Source organism: Sturnus vulgaris, chromosome 4 (genome assembly GCF_052056855.1).
Source record: "Sturnus vulgaris isolate bStuVul1 chromosome 4, bStuVul1.hap1, whole genome shotgun sequence".
In the NCBI taxonomy this organism is placed as follows: domain Eukaryota; kingdom Metazoa; phylum Chordata; class Aves; order Passeriformes; family Sturnidae; genus Sturnus; species Sturnus vulgaris.
The window spans coordinates 18,103,490-18,124,494 of record NC_142246.1 but is presented as its reverse complement, the minus strand read 5'-3'; the positions used below and the strand labels follow the sequence as shown (position 1 = coordinate 18,124,494).

General features: G+C 37.0%; 1 protein-coding gene across 2 annotated transcripts in view; it reads left to right on the top strand.

The window, feature by feature from the left end:
* Nucleotides 1–16,027, top strand: part of SEL1L3 (SEL1L family member 3) — a 34,405-nt gene extending 18,378 nt beyond the window's left edge. Inside the window, exons 12-24 of one of the 2 annotated variants that reach the window (XM_014891501.2) lie at nt 147–266; nt 878–1,018; nt 2,091–2,153; nt 3,387–3,563; nt 5,056–5,183; nt 5,822–5,905; nt 8,083–8,173; nt 8,282–8,366; nt 10,054–10,163; nt 11,427–11,554; nt 13,252–13,354; nt 13,449–13,512; nt 14,780–16,027. In XM_014891501.2, the coding sequence (XP_014746987.2) occupies nt 147–266; nt 878–1,018; nt 2,091–2,153; nt 3,387–3,563; nt 5,056–5,183; nt 5,822–5,905; nt 8,083–8,173; nt 8,282–8,366; nt 10,054–10,163; nt 11,427–11,554; nt 13,252–13,354; nt 13,449–13,512; nt 14,780–14,949 (1,464 nt within the window). In that variant the 3' untranslated portion in view covers nt 14,950–16,027. The remainder of the gene's footprint in view (nt 1–146; nt 267–877; nt 1,019–2,090; nt 2,154–3,386; nt 3,564–5,055; nt 5,184–5,821; nt 5,906–8,082; nt 8,174–8,281; nt 8,367–10,053; nt 10,164–11,426; nt 11,555–13,251; nt 13,355–13,448; nt 13,513–14,779) is intronic. The other variant, XM_014891502.2, reaches the window with a different exon arrangement.
* Nucleotides 16,028–21,005: the final 4,978 nt, after the last annotated feature.

Here is a 21,005-nt window from a genome sequence, read left to right as displayed (position 1 = left end):
ATGAGAATTTTAAAATCCAGAACTGATTGTGAATTTTTAGAGATAAGCAGGAAATGGACAACATTTCCATTTTGGTAGCTGATGTAGAAATTCATTGAGAAATTCATGTAGAAGTTAATTTTTTTTTCTGTTCCCCTACTCTTCAGGCATTTGTTGAAACTATAAGACTGATGGATGATGAATTGCTAAAAGCTCAAACAAAAGAAAATGGTGATGTCTTTATGTGGTTAAAACATGAAGCAACAAGAGGAAATGCAGCTGCACAGGTATAAAGTAATGGATTTTGCCATTCTTGGTTTTAGACACACTCGGGAATGTACATCTATAGACCACGTAGGAAAATTGCAGAGGAGAACGTACAGACATTTTCTTCTTCCACCTAGAATTACTTCTTTTTTTCAAGCCTGGATTATTTCTCATGTTCCTGTTCAATAATATCCAGTAACCATGCAAAAGCCATAACAATGGTGAAAGGCAGAAGGAAAGAGTCTTCAAGTCTTGGCAACCTCTTTCTCTGATCCTTTTCCCTGGCTTTCTGTTTGATACATTGCAATTACTGCTGCTGATCTGAGACCAGTAGCAATATTGGGGAGGTGGTCTCCCTGGGGAGGTGGTGGAATCACCATCCCTGGATATGTTTGAAAAAAGATTGGATGTGGCACTCGGTGCCATGGTCTAGTTGAGGTGTTAGGGCGTGGGTTGTACCACTGACAAGTTCTCTGAATATTCCTGTAAACCAGTTGCTTTCAAACTGTGGAGGGTGTATACTAGTTTCTTCTCACATTTGAAATGCATCTAAGCCTGCAAAAGTCTGCTCCTGCAATTCCAGTTTCAATACTAGCATTTATAGCATTACTGTTAAGTTGTTTTCTTCTAGCAACGTTTGGCTCAGATGTTGTTTTGGGGCCAACAAGGAGTGGCAAAAAATCCTGAAGCTGCAATAGAATGGTATGCAAAAGGTGCAATAGAAACAGAAGATCCAGTGTTAATATATGATTACGCCATTGTGTTGTTTAAGGTAAGTCATATTTCATGTTTTCACTTCAAGGTAATCATTCCTCTAACATGATGTTTCTAAGTTATCTGCAGTAACACACAGTAAGAGCATATACAAGTGCTTTTAGATTTACTCTGAAAATCAAACAATAGGTATGAAGTTAATGTTGATTTTTACCAAAAAGGCACAAAAATTTTAAAAAGAGCAAGTTAAAACAGTCTAGCTACTTTATTCCTAGCCATATTCAGGATCAAAATACCACCTAAATTGTGGATCCTAATTTTTTTCTAATGTCTTGTCACCTCAAGAATTCAACCAGCTAGTAGACATAGGCTTTGGTGTAGAGATGTAGGTAGAAGTTTGGTCTTTTTTAGAATGCCCTTTATTAGGATGTGTTTTTTAGTTGGAATTAAATTATTGTGGCATGCAGTTAATTTTCCCCTGCTAGAAGCAGTAGACAGAAGATGCTAAACTGAAGCATGACCTTACCTGAGTCGAAAGCTAAGTGATGTCACCCATATGACATTCAAGCACTTAAACTTAAAAATATTGGTGAGGAGCTGTTAGGTCTTCATCTCATTCCTTTGACAGTGGAGGGTTTTTCTATAGGGAATGCTTGCTTAAGTTTTGCTTGTATTAATTCTGAGCATACATAATCTGTTTTACCTGTGTCTGGAATTATTTTATGTGGACATCATAAGGATGACATCTGTATTTCTTCTAGAGACACTCTAACATCCTTTTTCAGGAGAGCTAAGAGCTCTTACTCACTGCCAAACTGTGCACAGTTATGCCCCTTTGAATGCTATTCATTCTTCGTTAGTTGCTCAAAATTAAAGATCTGTGATATTATTTACCCGTAAAAATCACTTGAATATACTTGTGAAATAATTCTAGACTGAATCACTGAGATATTGTAAAGCTGTGAAGGAAGGATGAACATAAAGCTGCTTGTTTTGTTGTAACTGCTTAAAGTTGAATGACATTTAGTAAGTAATAGTATCAGTATTAAAAGTCATTTTGAATGTGCATAAGTGAGTTTTTATCAGCTTGCATTTATAAACAACGGTTGTTTCACATATCCATTTCCTAGGGTCAAGGCGTGAAAAAGAATATAAAACTTGCATTGGAATTGATGAAGAAAGCAGCAGCCAAGGTAAAATACAATAAATATGTTATTGTAGTAGTTCTGTACCGGGTGCTAATAACAATGAACTCTGATTTATATAAAGTGCCTGTTACCATAATTTTATGTCAATACTGCTTGCTTCTTCCAGTGTCGTCACCATGAATGGTGAAAGCCTTATTTTCCCAAGCTGGAAGTCTAGTCAGCCAAAATTTCTGTGAAAGAAAATAAATTCTCTCTACATCTTTTGGAACTTGATGTTAATTAAGTGATTTACAGAGTGAATGTTTGATCCAGGAGTATGTTTTTCTTCATATTCCTAAGCGTTAAAGGAGAAGACCTGGATGTCTTAGAACCAGAATTAGTTAAATTACTGATTTTGACAGTAGGACTTTGCTCTGACCACCATCAGAAAAGATTTGTGCCAGTTCTGTGATTCCTTTGAAACATGGAGACTATCTTTCCCAAACAGGCAGTAGAACAGGCTTAAATAAACTGAGAGGCTTTTATGATGTGATCAAAATTCCCTTGATTCAGGATGTGAGGAATAGCTTCCTGGAAGACTCCTAGAGACATCAATTCCTTACTCTTCTTGAACTCAGACACTTGGGTTCCAACGCACATTCTCTATACAAAAACAACATGATAATTATTGAAAAGTTTAATGGCTTTTGCATTTTAACATGCAAGTTAGTAACACTTCTGTCATACTTACAGCCCCATATGATCCGCCAGTTTATGCAAGGAATTGGTGACTCATTGCAACAAAAATAAAAGCTGTCTCAAGATTTTCTCCTCTTGAGCCAAGATGCAAAGGTGCAACTTGGTATTAGCAAGTAGCAATATCTTAAGCAGATCTGTATGACGTTGGGGAAATGCATTTTGAAAGCAGCATTACAAAGTTCTGTGTTCATTGCTTTCTATTTATTCTCAAAGAAATGTTCTAGTTTAAAAGAAGTGGGGTTTTTAGTTGCTAATCCTGTCAACCAGTTTCTGGGAGTTCCCAAGAATAAGTGTCCTGTTTAGCTTTGAAGAGGAGACAGGGGAAAAATAGTTGAAGTTAGTTCTTGTCAACAAGTGAAAGTCAGCCCATGGCTGAAACTCTGTAGAATAAGATGACACTGGAGTCTTAGTCCTCACTCTATATACAAGGCCACAGGGAAAAGTAGTGGGGGGAAAGAAAGCTTTATAATCCCTAGTCCCAGAAGTGACAAAAAGCAGAATCAAATGTGTGACCTGAGTCTGCTCTTCTCTTTCCCTAAGGGCTTGCCCCAGGCAGTGAATGGATTAGGATGGTATTACCACAATTTTAAAAGAGACTACAGAAAAGCAGCCAAACATTGGTTAATTGCTGAAGAATTGGGAAATCCAGATGCATCATACAACCTTGGTGTCCTATATTTAGATGGGATTTACCCTGGAGTACCTGGTAGAAATCAAGTAAGTAAATATTTAATGGTACTATTTCTTACATTAGGGCCCAATTTAGAGATTTTTGCATCATTCTTGAAATTGCTCTGTTCACCCTAAGTTGGATTTTGATACCTTTTATCATAAAGAAGGATTTTACTGGGGGATTCAGTCAGATTGCTTAGGGAGAGGAATGTTGCTCAAGTATCTCAGTCAGAATTATATGCATGTGTTTGTGTTCTTTTAATTTAGAAACAAAGCAGGAGCCAGGAAGGATAGTGTGTGCTCTCACATCATGTGACATTTTGGGTTCTTAGTTTTGGATTGGAAAGTTTATAGGGAAGGGATTCCACAATAACTTACAGCAGCACAACTGTGTCCCTGAGCTCAAGAACAGCTATGCTACATTCACATAGCTTCTGTGAGCCTCAGAACTGCAGTGAGAGGCCTCCAATCCAGACTTGAAAATGTAACTATTGATACAGTCCTGGTAGACAGCAGTATTTTGTTTTGTTGTTCTGTGACAAAACCCATTAACATATGTGCAAAATAAATTTTCCCCTAATAGGAATAGTCTACTTTATTAATATCTCTTTTAATTAACTTGGTAGTGTGTGAACAGCAGCAAAAGTATAGTGATGTAATAAATGACGGCACACTTAGAGCTAAAACCTGTTTCTAGTGGGGCCTTTGAGTTCTGAGATCTGGATATACTCCAGACAATGAGCATTTCTGCTGCCAACAGCACCAACCTGTGCATCTGGCAAACACATTTTCCTTCCCCAGGGACCAAAATACACATTTCAGAATGGGCTGATTATAAGAGTACACCTAAAAGTGCCCAGGTTTCTTTATTCATCAAAGCCAATGGCAAGAAGGACTGTGTAGTCCATGCTCACTAACAGAAAGCATATATTGGTGGTTAAAAATTCCCTGAAATAAATTATTTCGGGTTGTATGCTGGTTTGGTTTACTTTACTGTTTCTGAGGGAAAAATGTGGAGTCACACAGCCTTCCCACTTCCACAGCTCTGGCCCTGCTTACTCAGTCTGTGCTATCTGTTATAAACCAGTTTCAAAGATTTGAGCACTGTGGTTGTGGTCTGCTGAACATACAGATAATTGCTGCTGCTCCACAGCCTTCATTTGGCATCACAAGTGCAAAAGTTCTGTTCTCCAGGATGCCTTAATAATCTTCCTACCAGTGAATAACTAATTTTACTTTTGTTAGTGCATGCGAGACTTTTGTATTAGTAAGTGTTAGTTAAACATTTGGACATTTTTCTGTTTGATGTTCCATATATTACCTGAATACATGTTTTTTAAAACTTTTTCTAGCCTAAGCTATTAAAATTTTAGAAGAAAGAATTAATTTTATCTAAGTACATTAAAAGTAGTTAAACTATCTTACCCTCATTAGGCAGCTACCTATTTTTATTCCATTGATGAAGTTACTCCTGAGGAAGAACTCTCAACAGATATTAATAATGCAGAGTTGCTAATTGTATCTTGTTTTTTCACAGACAGTTGCTGCACACTATTTCTATAAAGCTGCCCAAGGAGGACATATAGAAGGAACTTTGCGATGCTCTCTGTATTACATCACAGGGAATATGGAAGACTTCCCCAGAGATCCAGAAAAAGCTGTAATGTAAGTAAGGAGATCATTTATTAAAGGAGACTATATTTCCAATGTGATTATTTTGATTATTGGTGATTTTTAAGTCCATGACCTAAATGCCTTGTACTTCACAGTGCTTACCTCCATGGCAAAAGGTTCTTCTGCAGTTATATTTGATCTGCATGAGTATGTGTATTATTTAGATAACCAGGAGATTTTAAGAGATACTGAGTACTTCTATTACTTTTTTTTTCCCAGAACAAGTTGGAGAGATTGTATCAAACAACTCTGAAAGGTTGTATCTAACAAAGCCTCACTTTTTTTTTTTTTTTTTTTTATTTTCAAGGAATATCGGTCTCATGATGTGGTAGAATTGGCATTTTGCATCAAAAAATAGCAACTATTAACTTATGTTCGCTTTCTTAAAAAAACATTGCTGAGAAAAAAAACATGAGATGTCTCTAATACATTCATAGAGATAAAAAGATTTCATGTTCTCAGACAATTGTTACAGGATTCATGCAGTGACTGCTGTTAAATCCCATAGTTTGTCTTACAGAAGAAGTCAGATGGTGATCCCGTATCCTTTTGTGTTCTTTGAGTCTATCTGAGTTGGGATAGCATTACTAGAGCATGATCATTCATTTTTTGTTTGTTCTATTCCACAGCTGGGCAAAACACATTGCAGAGAAGAATGGCTACTTAGGTCATGTAATCAGAAAAGCTCTCAATGCTTACCTAGAACTTTCATGGTATGTTTCTTCTGTTCTCTTTATTTTCTATTTTTCACTTACTTTATAGCAAGATAAAATAATTAATAATGGGCCATCACCACTAAGAAAAGAAACGTAGTAGCACTACAAAAATCAGTTGCAGAACATCCATTGACATAAAGAGAAGGAGGAGTTGACCCTAAGTATAACTCAACAATTCCGACAAAATCAAGTGAAAAACAAGGAGTTTGTAGTGTGAAATAGTTGTATCAACTGTGGTTCTCATCACATAATATTTGTGTAATGTGCACTGGATTAACCAGAGGAACACCTTTCACTTTTACTATTCTCTCTGTTCCAAATCTCGTATTTTACCTTCTCTCTTCTGTATATTTCTGTGTCATGAAAAGTCTGGCTGCTGGATTAGATTTGTTGGGTTTTGTGTGTATGGTTAATTTGTCTTTTGTGTTAGTATAATAGGGGGCTATAATATCCAGTGAGACAGTCAAGAGGTTTCAAAATAGTGTCCAGGTTAATGCTCCATGTTAGCAGCCTCTGAGGCATGAGCATCAGATATTGTGTGTGCAAACATCAGACTGTCATATGTGATTAAAACAATGGCTTGTTTAGCCTTGCAGCTTCCCCCTCTAAGTACTGAATTAGTGCTTCAGGCTAAGGAGATCTACAAGAAGGTGTCAGTGGATGTTCTGGAGTAACCCATTCCTAGAAGTATCCCTTTATTCAGTCCATCACAGACATTTCTTCTTAGACTTGAGCCCACTTTTGAACGCAGAAAAGCTCTGTTGGTATTTTCTGTAGCATGTTCTGTTGCACAAGCCTGTGACTCTGCCCAGCTCACTTTGCAGTCTGCAGATAGATGACAGGGAGAGCATTAAGATTCCAGAAAGTTTGGGCTCAACAGCTGGGAGGGAAAAATCTGCTGGAGTCCTACTTGAGATGCCAGGGTGTAAATTGCATAGGTATAAATTGTTGCATTGCCAATCCATCCAAGTAATATGTTCTTCAGTCATTGTTTGCAGACACATGTTTTACACATCTGTCTGTCATGTTAGTTTGATCTTCAAATACTGATTTAAAGGCTGTAAATGTAGTTTCTTTTCTTAGTTTCCCTTTGAGACTTAAGGATCAACCAATTTCCCAACTTTCTCCTGAATACCTTCTGTAGTCCCAGGTCTCTCTTGCACTAGATGTTTTTACAGGGCAAGTACAAGGAATAATCTGTAATCGTGCAGAAATAGCTGGATAACAGGAGGTTACACCTGGTAGTTCTGTAAGGACAACTGCTTTCACAATCTGATTTCAAGTTGCTTTGCTTAAGCAGCTACTCTTGAAGTGAAATGTGTATTTGACCATATCTGCTTCTAGTTAAACAAACCATTTGAAACGTGGTTTTACCTTTATGTTGTGGAGAAAATCATTGGCAGCACTACTCTTAAATAGGAAACTTTGGAAGGAAAAAAATACACCAAGTGGTTTGGGTTTTTTTGTCTTGGGATTTTAAACCTACACACATGATTTTACAGACTTCCTCTTAAATGCGTAGTCTTCATAATATAGAGTAGATGAGTGGCAGAGAATATGAGAGGTGCTCTCATCTGGTATCAGAATACTGAATTACAGTGAGATGCATAAAGTCCTTAGAGGGACAGAGACTGTTTTTCTGTTCGTACATTCAAATATAAGGAGAGAGAAATCCTTTTCCAAAAAGCTCTATCTAAAAAGACAAGAAAAAACAAATCACATAAATGAAAATTAAAGCATATCAAAGAAATACTCAGATGAATGTTAGACAGATGCACACACACCTAAGTTAATTATGGAATTTTTTTTTTTTAGTAAATTCTTTTAAGAATGTTTTATCTGAAACATTTAAATAGAGAATTTGGCTTAGTATCAATTCTTCTTTCCCATCAGTCTGGTACTTAGAGTAAATGCACACTGGAGCCAGCAGCTTCAATGTAATAGGGAAAGGACTGCAAATCCTTGAGATCCAGCGTGTCTGGTTACACCAAGCATTGCCTGTATATGGCGCTGTTGCATGAGTTTCTCAGCCTTTTGCTCTTAAACTTTGTACCAAAACTTTGCTCGTAGGCAATTTTATACATTTATTTAGTGCTTTTGGGTTTTTTTAACTAACTAAAATGGATTTTGTTTTTTTAAGTTTTTTTTTGTTAATTTATTTTATCTAAAATTAGGCATGAAGCTCTGCTGCATTACATTTTAGCAGCTGAAACGGGGATTGAAGTGTCACAGTCAAATTTAGCACACATCTGTGAAGAAAGACCAGTGAGTAAATGAATTCACAACTCATTATCCTGAAAGAAGCCCTTGTTAATGATGTGTGCCATTAGTCTCTTACCTGGGATATGAATAAATCAGTTATTTCCTTTTTAGGACCTAGCAAGAAAATACCTAACAACTGATTGTGTCTGGAGATACTATAATTTCTCTGTTTCTCAAGTCAATGCTCCATCCTTTGGTATGTACAAGGAATTCTTTCTAAATTTTAATTTTACTTTTTTTTATATTTCAAAAACTGTGTTTGTTGCAACTTCTATGTGAGCAAGCAGGTTGAGGGAACATTAATTCATGCATGATTCCTAATCATATATTTGCTTTTTTGTGTTTTGATAGGAATATCAAGAGAGAAAAGGTAATTAAAGTGTTGTATTTCAGCACAGGTTTTCTGAAATTTTTTTTATTGCATTAAATGGATAAAACTTTAATAAGATAAAAAAGCTAAGCCCTGAAGAAGGGCTAGATATGTAGGAGTCTGAGCAGTTGACTCAAAGTTTAAGAAAAAAAAGCACTAGGCTTTAGGAGCTCATGCTGTTTGGTTTATCAAAGGGAAAATCCAAAAGCAAATATACTTCCATATCATAATTGAGTCATGAGAAACTAATAAAGGCTAAGGGATTCCTTATCTAATTTATTATTAGTTTTTCTCTTAGGGTACAGAGTTTATCAACATTGATAGGGCTTACCTTGGAGAACTAAAGGATTCTCTAAGATCTATTTGCAAATAAGTTACATTCCTCAGGCCTTAAATTTTACTACATCTATGGCTTCAATAGCTAAGTCATTTTGGTGCCTCTGAAAGCTTTACTGGATGTTTGAAAACATTGATCTGATTGTCTCACAAGAGCATTTAAGTGATTTGTATCAAGCATGTGGAAAAGTGGAGTGTAAAAATAATTCATGCTTTTCATTTAAATACACTGTGTGGGAAATTTAAATGTGTGGAAACTGAATACCACATGGATATAGCCTGAAGCCAGAGGAGCTGAGAAACACTGAGAGTTTCCTGAGGAGTTTGTAGACACCTTAGCAAGGTGTAGTTTGGTTGACCCTTTGGTAGATCTACTGGTACAAGCTTATGTTAGAAAAGCTTCTGAAGATCTGACTCATGGGATGGAACTGTTATTCCATCTCAGCCTGCTGTAAAAACATGAGATTTCTTGGTTTGAAATTATTTGAGGAAAGCTTAGGTCAGATAAGTTTAGACACAGTCATAGGAGTTTTTAAATTCAGTAGCACAGATTAGTGCAACATCAAGCTTGCTCCTGTCTGGGTTAATGCCTTGTCTTTTAATGAATTTCATTACAGTGCAATGTCACAGAAAGATGTTTGTAAATATTTGGTGGGCATTACTCCCTTCTAGACTAGGAAAATTGTATCCCTACTGTTGTCCTGAGTTGGGTTGGATTTAAAACTAATAAAATTATCAGCATTAACTTTATCTAACTTTTGGGAAAGGTTTAGCCACCATAGTGTCAGGTATAGAGCAAACACATACATGGCATGGTTTTAAACCTCATCAGTTTCATAGGTGTAATCTGACTAAATAAGGCTTCAGGATTTCCAAAGACAGATTCAGCAAGTGAAGAAGGATGAAATATAAAGACTCTCAAGCCTCAGTTTTTGTAAAAGCAATGTCCTTCATTAAATTCATTAAAGAGAAACAATGAGAGATTTCATCCAGGATAATTATTTTCAGTGGGAGGCTGATATAAAGTAGCTACAGATACAACCAGTGAGAAACAGTACATTTGTTCTTAATATTGTGCTTTAAATAGAATTACTGTTAACTTCTCCATCACATTAATAGTTGGTTAATTCTATTGCTCCAAATAGTCTAAATTATCTTCTGCTGGTTTCTTCCACAGCTTATTTGAAGATGGGCGATTTCTACTACTATGGTTACCAGAACCAGTCTAAAGACCTTGAGCTCTCCATGCGGATGTACGCCCAGGCTGCCTTGGAGGGTGATTCACAGGTGGGTCTGCAGTCATGGCAAAACATTGGAATGTAGAACAGTCTGAGAATTTAGCTGTGACTGGTTCTTCTGCTCAGCCTCACCTGCACCAAAGAAACCTGCTAGAATAAGTTACGATTATTTCTAAAGACCTTCTAAGTCAGTAGTTGCTGTTTCATAATAGAAGATAAACTTAGCATAGATTAATGGTCCTAGAATTAGGCTGCTTTGTAAGCTAAAGGTAAATAGCCTAATTTTAGGGCTACCTTACCTTGGCACGATTGACTTAGTTGTGACTTCAGTATTTTTGCTATTGCAAGAGGAAAAATTAATAGATTGCTGGGTTGTAGTCCAGTCCTATCCTCTGCCATTTTATGATTAAAAAAGAAGACTGGCCCATTTCCCTTGGTATGTTATACCAAGTGAATCCCAGGGTGAATTTTGTTCACTAACGAATGTTTCATCTTAAAATGCTTTATAATTAAAAAAATACACCATGTCACATTTACCAAAGACATGCAGTGTTTCGCCACTGAGTTTCCAGTTCTCAGGACTTCCTGAAGTGTCCTGGATGCAATATTCTATTCTCCCTGTCCCCATGGCAATATCCCCAGATGGTGTCTTGTATGAATGAACTTATCAGAGGTAGTAGCATGGGTGGGTTCTGTTTTGAGGTTATTGGGACAAAACATTACTGCTAAACTAGCAAAGGAAAGAAGAGATGCATAAATAAAGTATTAAAGTCAGAGTGATGGGGAATCCTGTAAAATGTCTTGTGTGTTCGTCTTTGTGATTCTGAAGAGACATTGAGTTGCCTAAGACTTGTCCAAATAAGCAAAACCGTAAGATTAAGGACTTAAATTGTCTGGAAGAAACTTCTGCTCTCAATTGCACTATTCAGATTCTGTTGTCTGTAGAGCTATGTGAAGGGGAATTAAACAGTAACAGAATAGAAATCCACTTTTGCTTTCATTCTGTATTTCCCTTGGAGATAAAATATGACAGCTTGATATGGTGCTTAAAGAGCAAGTAAAAATAAGAAACCATCTGAAAAAAGATATGAGCTAAGAAAACAGTGTCACAACATCCGAATGCTTCTTTTGCATTTTCAGTATTTACCTGAGTATATGGTTAGGAGAAAGGGCTCTCATAATTATTCAGTGAATATCACATTATATTAAACAAATTTAGGGAAGACAGTTACAATTAATTAGATACTTAATGCTTAAATACAGATATGAAAACTTAATGTTTAAAAAGCGTGCATTTTTTTTTCGCTCTTAGGGTTTCTTCAATTTGGCCCTTGTCATAGAAGAGGGCAACTCCATACCTTCCTACATTCTGGATCACTTGGAAATTGATCAAACACTGCATTCTAGTAATACATCACTTCTTCAGGAACTGTATTACAGGTGAGTCTTTTGTCCTTCATCAGCATCTTCTGGTTTCCCATGTGATAACATTTACTCTGGAAGACAGCAACTCCTGTAATTATTAACTTTGTTCACTTGTATGATTTAAGGCAGGTCAACATACTTGAAATTCTTAAATTCCCTAAATATATTTCAGTTTATGCCTGTTAAAGACACCTAATTATATGTGGTTACCTTACATAGCAGGAACGGAATTAAAGAATCCAGTCTTTTCCAGTCCAATATATTTAAGTTCCTAAGTTAGGCACTGGTGATTTGTGTGCAGTCCAGACCAATATTTCAATTAGAAATGTAGCATAATTCAATGCAGAACTTTAAAATGTGTAACCTGGATAATAGCAACCATTCCTATTGATTTGGCAAATATGTCTAGGCTGGCACAGATATTGTGGCAAAGAATATTAGCTGTCTGGGAATCACTGCCTGAATGACCTGTGCCAGTACTACCTATGGACAAACCACTCAGTGAGCTCTGGTTCCAGTACAGAACTTGGGTTTCCTTTGCCCAGGTAAAGCAACAGGTGTTGGAAGGCACAGTGGGAATGTGAAGCTTACACAATATTTGGTGAATTTGTGGAACTGCCTTTCAAATATTTGAAGAAGGAGGAGCTAATGGTTAATACACGAGGCTGTGAATGACGAGTGAGTGGTTTATCCTCTGCTTTGCTACTGAGTGAGAAGTGGAGATGATACCAACATTAAAACCTCATTTGTCTGTTCACCAACAATCTGCTGAAATTGTTCTTCACTGCAGGTAGACTGAACTTGTACCCTAAATTACTTTGACTGCACATGAAACTACTAATCAGGTACATCAGGGTTCTGGACTATCTGGGATTGTAAGCTTGAGTCAGAATTCTGCCTTCACTTGGGCTGAGTCCATCTGCTTTGCTGTGAGAGTAATTCCAGAGTTGACTGTGCTGAAGGGTTTTCCCATTGTCATACAATTTTGTCCAAAAGGGCACATACTTTTATGTATTTGTACATATATGTGTATGTATATACATATATACACAGTCTATGACTTCATAACTAAATTATATGTATATTTATAACAAAATTTATATAGAAAAGCTATATATGTATACATCACCAGTCCCTCCTTAGCTTTGTAGAAAAGAATCTATTGAAGCTTAAAATAGATGCCTATGATTTAGCTGTCTAAATTCCAGTAGTAAGAGAAGTCCTTTTTGATGGAACTGAGAAAGCTGCTCAGCTCACCCCACAGGAGGTAGGTACCTTGTGCTAGTCACCTAAAACTCTTCAAGCTCTGACTTCATTCTGTTATGCAGCATTGCCCCTAAAGGAGTTTTGGCACCAGCATTTGTGTAGGCAACTAAATTTTGTACATCTGATTTTAAATCAAGTCCTCTTGCTGTTGATCTCATTAGTTAGAATTTGAACTGTGACTGGTTTGCCAATGTAGCCTGGATGCTTAGGCCCATTGTTGACTAAGAAAATAAAAAATGCACTTCTAGGGTAAGGTACTCTGTGCTTAATAAGTTTAAGCTGTTATTTTTCTGAATTTTTACTTCACCATCTATGAGATAGTGATGATGATATTTGTTTGTTTTTCTAGATTACTGATTCTGCAAACCCATTTGAGATTCCCAGATGATCGATGCCACAAAATTGTGGAGGAGGACTAATTAGTTGTTTTAATCTTCTTGTTGTAGGTGCTGGAATAATAGTAACCAAGAATCAATTAGTCCATGTTCATTGGCATTGCTTTATTTTTACATGAGAGTTCTCTGGAACAATGTTTTACACTCTACTCTGGTATGTATTACTCCTTTATTATATGCACAGCTCATTTGGAACTCTACCTTGGCTTTGCACTGCTCTAACTATGTTTTTAAAATTATTGTCACAGATCTACTTCATGGGAACCTTTCTTTTATCGATTCTTGTTGCATTTGCAGTGCAATCTTTATCTGGTAAGTATGTAGCATAGTAAAACTGAAGGAAGAGGAGTGATCTTTTTATGTCAGTAAAACCTTCAAAAATGAAACCAGAGTTCTAGATTTGACAGAAGTACGTTTGAGCAGTAGCTTTTTTAACAGATAAGTCTTTTTTTTTTACATCATTAAAAAGGAGTAGATGAAGCAAAGTGTAACTTTAAACTTGTTGGTTTCTGAAGAACTTCTCTTGATAAAGGAGATTCTTAATAAAAACATTAACTACATGTGATTATTCCCCATCTCTCAACATGCAGTATTGTTACAGTAATTCTATGACTTTGATTCCCAGTGTAGTCTCTGCAATATGCAGTCAAAATGTGTTTCCTGTTTCATAGGACTGGATGTGTTCAGGTGCAAGGTGGGAGGAAAAGTGAGGATCCAAGAGCTGGTACATTGGAGTAACTTAGTAAGAGTCAGTTCAGACTCTTAACCAGTAACAGAATCAGCAAATGCATCCAGTCAGGAGTTGCAGACTCCTCCTGTCCTAAAACAGAAAGTTTTGCTCTATGTTGTCTCTTTTGATGGGACAAAGAATATTAACAAACAGAAGAGACAGACTTCAGTCTGTTAAAATTGCCATCACATTTTCTACTGCACTTGAGAGAGATATCAGAGACAAAATGACATTGCTGGATAAAGCGGAGAAAACCCCTTCCATCACATGAAAAATAATGAGCTCTCATTTAAAAAGCATTTCCTGCTGCAATCAAGTGTTTCAAGTCAGATCACAAGACTTGATCAGGAAATTGTGAATATTACCAGTTATAAAAAGAATTTCTTCTACTACATACATTTTCTTATGTTGTGTTTTAACCCCAGGAGGCAGCTTTAGTGTATGTCAGAAAATAATGTTTTCTGATACATTTTTGTAATAAAATACTGAAAAAACTACTTTCACATTGACTACCTAAACCTATAGAAAATAGGATTTAAAATATCAAACACTATTAAATCTGAAAAAATTATTTGAATTAAGACATGTAACTCTGAATAATATGCTGAATATGGAAATAATTCTGAAATCCTGCTTTCTTTTCTTACTAGCTATTAATTTTTTACTTGTGAATCATGCAATAAGTTTATAAAGTATATAGTTATAGATATTCTTCTTTCAGTATTTCCAAATCTTTTAATACTGTCATTATATGTATTTTATATCCACATAATATTTAAATATTGATTAATAGACTTCCTAGACACAGTGGGGTTTTCTTAAATTATTTCTTTTGATGTTCTTCTGAAGCTCGTAATTCTCCTGGAAGAAGATCAGGACCATTGTCACATGACATCCCTTCTTCCTTAGGGAATGACAGCGAGGATGCTACCAGACCAGCACAGCAAGATGAACCTACTCTTTCAAATGATTTATCACAGCAGGAGTCAAACCCTCAGAATCCTCTTGTTACCAGCTGAAGTGTAGTTTTCTTAAGGTTGATGTCCATTGGGAAGACAGGATATGAACAACTCCAAATCTAAGAACTGGCAACCAACTCTGTACATGGCATTAATGATGCAGTCCAACAGCTGAACTTGTAGGGAAGTTCACTGATTGACTTCTCCACTACAGAGGAAAACCATTCCTATAATTTATTTAACTCCAAACAGATGATGCAGATTATCTCACTATACCCAACACACGATCATACTGTATGTCATGGATGGAAATCTGCAAAATCTTTGCCTAATTGAAAAATGAGCAAACATCCCACAGGTTTTAATGAAGTTCTACTTACACATCTAATCTCTTATTAAATTGCTTTTACTGCATTTGAGCTTACTTATTGGTGAAATTAGCAAAGTTCTCCAAGTTTGAATCATGGAAATAGCATAAAAGTAAAACCCAGTCACCAATACTTTCCAAGTTCTATGGAAACCAGTCAGGACAGTACATGCAACAGTAACAATGAGTTTTTTGGTGTTTTATATTCCATGCTGATTTTTCAATGTGGAAAGTGTTTTGTTTTGAGAGAAAACACATCAGGAATATTTGCAATATGGTCATAACATATTAGTTATTAAGTTTTACAAGCATCCACATTCCCTGGTGGACACAACAAAATGTCTCTCTTCCTGCCAAGAGCCACTGGTTACAGAAAGGAGCTCCCCACTGAATAAAAGAATATTTAAGTGTGATCAGGTGACACAAAGTGAACAAAAATTTATTTTTGTATTCTTCTGTAGACAACACTGGCAAGGATTTATTTCATGTTCTATAGTGACTCTAAAAGACACCTATTTAAGTGACAGTTCATTTGATAAATATTGGATGCAGCATATGGATAACATACATGGAGTGCAAATACCTTCTATCTGATTTAATGGAAAGTGGTTGTAGTAAAGGTCTAACCTTTACAGCAGGTGTGCAGTCACCTGCAAAATGATGTAGATCACAGACTATAAATTGCATCGATCTATGCATTACTGAGGGTTAAATCCACTCGCCTTGCACTACATTATTTACTCTTGTAAATAAAAATATTTTTTTAATTCAGCCTGTATGTGGAGAAATTTCTTTTAAGGCATCTCTTGGATGAAATACTATCTTGTTGCAATCTCTCAAGATCATTATTTACGTGTCTTTTCTTAGCTTCAAATGAGTCAAATTACTTTCTTTGAGTAATACAGTCTTCTCACAGAGTAAACTTGGAATATTTTGTTTTGTTTTTCAAGCAAGACATAGGAGGTTTCAGTAAGAAAGGAATGATTTAAAAGGAAAAACTCTGATCTTCAAGAAAGGTTATTTTTATATTTATATATAGATATCTATACACACATACCATCGAGGAACTTGCAGAAAACTGAAAATTCAAAAGTGTTGAGAGAAGAGTTGATATTTTGAGGCTGCAGTTCACTTGACAAGTCATGGGATAAAAATGATGTTGAAGCTCCTCCCCCTCCCACTGAGAAAGCAAATTGTGGGTCATGTTACTGAGTTTTTCATTTATTTGATCAAGAACTGTGCAAAGAATACTTTTTGTTCTTAGTACAGTTATAGATACATATTTTGTTCTTTCTATGTATAGGTAGGTATTTTAATATGTGAGAAAGAATCTTGACTTTTACATACTAAACTTGTACCCACTGAGGTTAGATTATGTGTATTTGATATCCATTGCAAATGGCCCCAATTATTTTTCAGTGTGTTTTGAGTTGCAAAAACTTGTGCAGCTAAATTTGATTCTATCAAATTCCTTAACACAAAGATATGGCTATTTCAAGAGCCCTCTCAACTGTATTTTTGTCAACAAATAAAAGACTGTGCATCTGTATTAAAACTAGAGCAGGTTTAGATGGTGAACCCAGAATCATTTTAGAAAGTCAAGTGTAGCCCTTGAAGACAAACAGACAAATGTCACAGCATAGGCACAGTTTTAGGTTAGGTACCAAATGGCACACACAGTTACATGTTCACAAAAAACTATTTGAGTGTGAGTAAGACAAATCTTGCTTATAGTTAGCTTCACGTTAAAGGTGTATTTTGCTACAAATGTCACATGTAATAAAACTGAAGCCCCTGGTGAAACACTAATCCCATGGGAGTTGGGTGGTGGTGGTGTGATCGAAGCCTATATGTTGCAATGTGGGAGTTCTCCGAGCAGCAGTGGTTTAGATTGCGTACGTACAGGTCAGAGTTAAGTGTTAGCACTCCAGCTCACTCTGTGTTCCTCTCTAAAGCCCATGCTCTGAACTCTAGTAATTAACTAATTTGAAGAGTTCTGAAAGAAACACAATTTAACATCTCTATTTCAGAAGGCAGTTGCTGAATCTGCAATATATTTCATGACACCAGCAGTTAATAGTTCCATCTTTGTTTATTGTTACCTATTACGTCAGAGGTTCTACTGAAGTTCGTTAAGCAGCTCTTCACAATAAACTGGCAATCTTGAAGGCTAAAATCATATTAGTCACATTATCATCTTTCACTTCTTATAAGATCCACGGGGTTATTGACAACCTAGAGATGCAACCAACTCCCAGTCAGAAAGAGACTGGTTCTTAATGCAAAACAGTTACACAGCTCTATTACATCTGCAAGGAAAGCAGGGAGAGAAGGGAAAAAAGTTGCTCCATCAGTAATTATTTTTCATAAATTAAAACATGATCACTGAAGTTTATAGTTTCTGCAGCCCATGTTGAGTGGGTGGGAATAAGGAAATAATAATAAATAAATCAGTTATACAGCTGAACTGCTCTGTATAATTTGTTTTATACACATTTGATAGAAGTCCAGCTGTCTGAACAACACAGGTCATGCTTAAGGCAGTGTAAGCAATGACCATTTTTCTTTCTCCCTTGGTTCTGCTCAGAATCATCTCTAGCAAATAAATTATGGACAAGAAAGAATTTCAGAAGGGTTATTTACAAAATAGGTGCCAAATTATCTAAAACAAATGCAGTTTACACCAAGTAAATGGATTTGTGTGTTACAGAAAGTGACAAGGGAGAGAGGTTGCTACACGCAATGTATCAAAGTGCTGTGGGAAGAAGGGAGAAGCAGATAGGTGAAGACAAGCTTAAAAAAATAAGTCAATGTTGAGCAGTTCTGAGTAGTTACCAACTACAGCTTTATGAAGGAAACAGTTCAAACCAGTTATGAAAGATTTGCAACTATGCTGAAAAGTTGGTTCAGCTCTGAATCGCACAGTAGGGTAGTGGCAGGGCAGTGCCAGATGTGGGGGGCACCCATATGGGGGTGGCTAACCACTGACTGCATGGTGTTACTTCCCAGACCATGCAGTGAAGAGCTTTGCATCCCAATAAATAGGCATGAGGAAGGACTTAAGATTCTATATTAGTACCTTGAAATATCAGTGTTACTTCGTGATAGAGGGGATACTTGTGAATTAATCCTGGTATACTGATTACATATTATAAACATACGCTTGCTGGTACTTTTGTATTCTCATTTGAGCTACTGAAAAGCATAGATGATCTTTAAAAACCGCGTGTGAAACATGGATTATCTGTGAAGAAAATTGATTTATAGCAGATTCTTGTCTGTGTAAGCTGCCCCCATTGACTAATGGGATATGACATTTTACACAGGCTGTTGACCCTTATCCTGAATGAAAGGCAGCACAAAGACATGAAACATGTTGAATAAGCTTTGGCAGAGGAATTCCATCAATACACCCTCTCCTTTCCTCCCATAAATGCGTGAACTCTATTAGAAGACTGGGATGTAGGAAGAGAACAAAAATAAAAGGCTGGGGTTTTTTAAGAAAAAGCCCAAGTGTAAGAAAACTAAAGAATGTCAAAGGGAATCTGAGTTTGGAGCAATTTCCTATACTGTCTTCTAAGACGTAGGTGACAGGAACAATTACTGAATAATCAACAGAAAATTGTAAATTAAAAAAAATGCAGCATCTGGAATACAGATGTATTGGAAATGCATCACAGCATCATTATTTATCTAAATATCTAATTTTTGTGCCAGGAGGCTTAATTATATTTGCAACAAGGAAAATAACAGTAAGTCTATACCTAAGTAGAAGGTGCCTGTGTAAAAACAGCCACGTACAGATCAGTGAGCATCAAAATCAGACCAGATCAGGAAAAATGAGTAACCAAAACAGAAAGAAAAAGATACTTGCATTATTGCAGTATATACTTAGGTAACAGTTAGAGTAAGCAAGAAAAAAGCCCCAAAGAATAAAACTAAGCAGAAGTCAAATCACCTGCAGCAGATCAGATATTCTGAGGCACTGATATTCCAAACTGAAATTGCACCAACAGTGCTGAGTGCCTGTTGACTTAAGGGACTTGAGTTATTTGACAAGTGCTATCAGATACCCATCCACCTTTGGGCATCTTAATAACCCCTTAGAAGAAAACTGGCTGCAACAGCTTTGTTTATAACTGTGTTCAGTGATCTTTCTGCTAACGTATTACATGACCTTGCTTCCCTCCCCAGTTTGCATTTTCTGATTTCTGTTGTTTCTTTCGTTTGTCCACACTGACCTCTCCTTTATCACTCATGAATAGATAGCTCCTAATGCTCCTATTTGTTCTTATCGGTTATGCCAGGTGAGCAGGAAAAAGCACAAGTCCATTAGCAAGCCTAGCACCCTTTTTTGATAGTCTGCCATTATCTATCTGTTCATTACAGCATGGCCTGAGAAATTGATTTACACAGCAAGTGACTGTGCAAGTTATAAGCACATGTCCTTGAAGAGATTTGTATTAATAAACTAACCAAGGCCAGGCTATGCTGTCTGATTGTGATTAGTTAAATTTTTCCTGTGAACCCATTTACCTCGTCTGCTGCTTCTTGGCACCAGTCTTGGTCCATAAAATCCCCATATGGTGCCCAGCCATTGTCTAGGGGGATTCTTCTCAAATGGGCTTGAGCTAGGTCAAGCAGCACACCCCCAAAGAGCTGAGATAATCACAGCCGAGTGCCCAAGCATCTCCTCCAGACCTTGTTCAGTTTAGTTGTGCAGATGAACCAAGACTGTTTGCCTCTTTTACAGTCCATGAGGCTCCATTCCACTCCCAAGCAATGAAGATTATTCCTTCCAATTTCACCAGCCTGTTTATCAGTGTGAGCCTTCCAGCAGCCCCAGCGTGTTCAGAGCTGTTTTGAAGGCTTACTTTCTTGAGAGAAGTGTGCTCTGTGTCTGTGCCTGTGTTTGTAGAACATAGGGCACCCTTTCCAAAAAACACCAGTACTGACAAACTGGAATGAGAAATTAAAGTCTCCACTCATGTTTTATCTTGTTTCATGAAGACCATGTTCAAAGAACTCCTGTCCTTACTCAAGTGTGAGCAGGAAACTCACTCAGGATGGAAGCAGGGTTGAACCACTCTGAATGAATACAGGGATATTTTCAGAGTGCATAGGACTGAAACCAGGAAGGTCAAGACCCATCTGGTATTAAATCTGGCCTAGAATGTCAAGGACAAGAAAGTCTTCTTCAAATACATCAATAATGAAAGGAAAACAAAGGATAATGTGAGCCTGTTACTAAATGGAGGGGGACTCTGCTAACAGAGGATGCAGAGAAGGCAGAGTTACCAAACTCCTCCTTTGCATTGGCCTTCACTAACAAGACCAGCTCTCAGGAATCTCTGACCCAGGAGACCAAGGTAAGGGAATGCTGGAAAGAAGCAATTCTCCTTTGGTCAAGGAGAATTAGATTAGAGAACACCCATGTCAACTTGACATCCACAAGTCCATGAGCCCAGACCGGATGCATCCACAAGTGCTGGGAGAGCTGGCAGACACCCTAGCAAAGCCTCCCATGACCATGTTTGAAAGGTCATGGAGATCAGGAAAGGTGTCTGAGGACTGCAAGAAAGCAAATGTCACCCCAGTCTTCAAAAATGGCTAGGAGGAGGACCCAGATAACAGCCAATCAGCCTCACCTCAAGTGAAGTGATGGAGCACCTCATTCTTGAGGCCATCTCTATCCACATGGATGACAGAAAGGTGATCAGGAATAGTCAGCATGGGCTCACAAAAGATA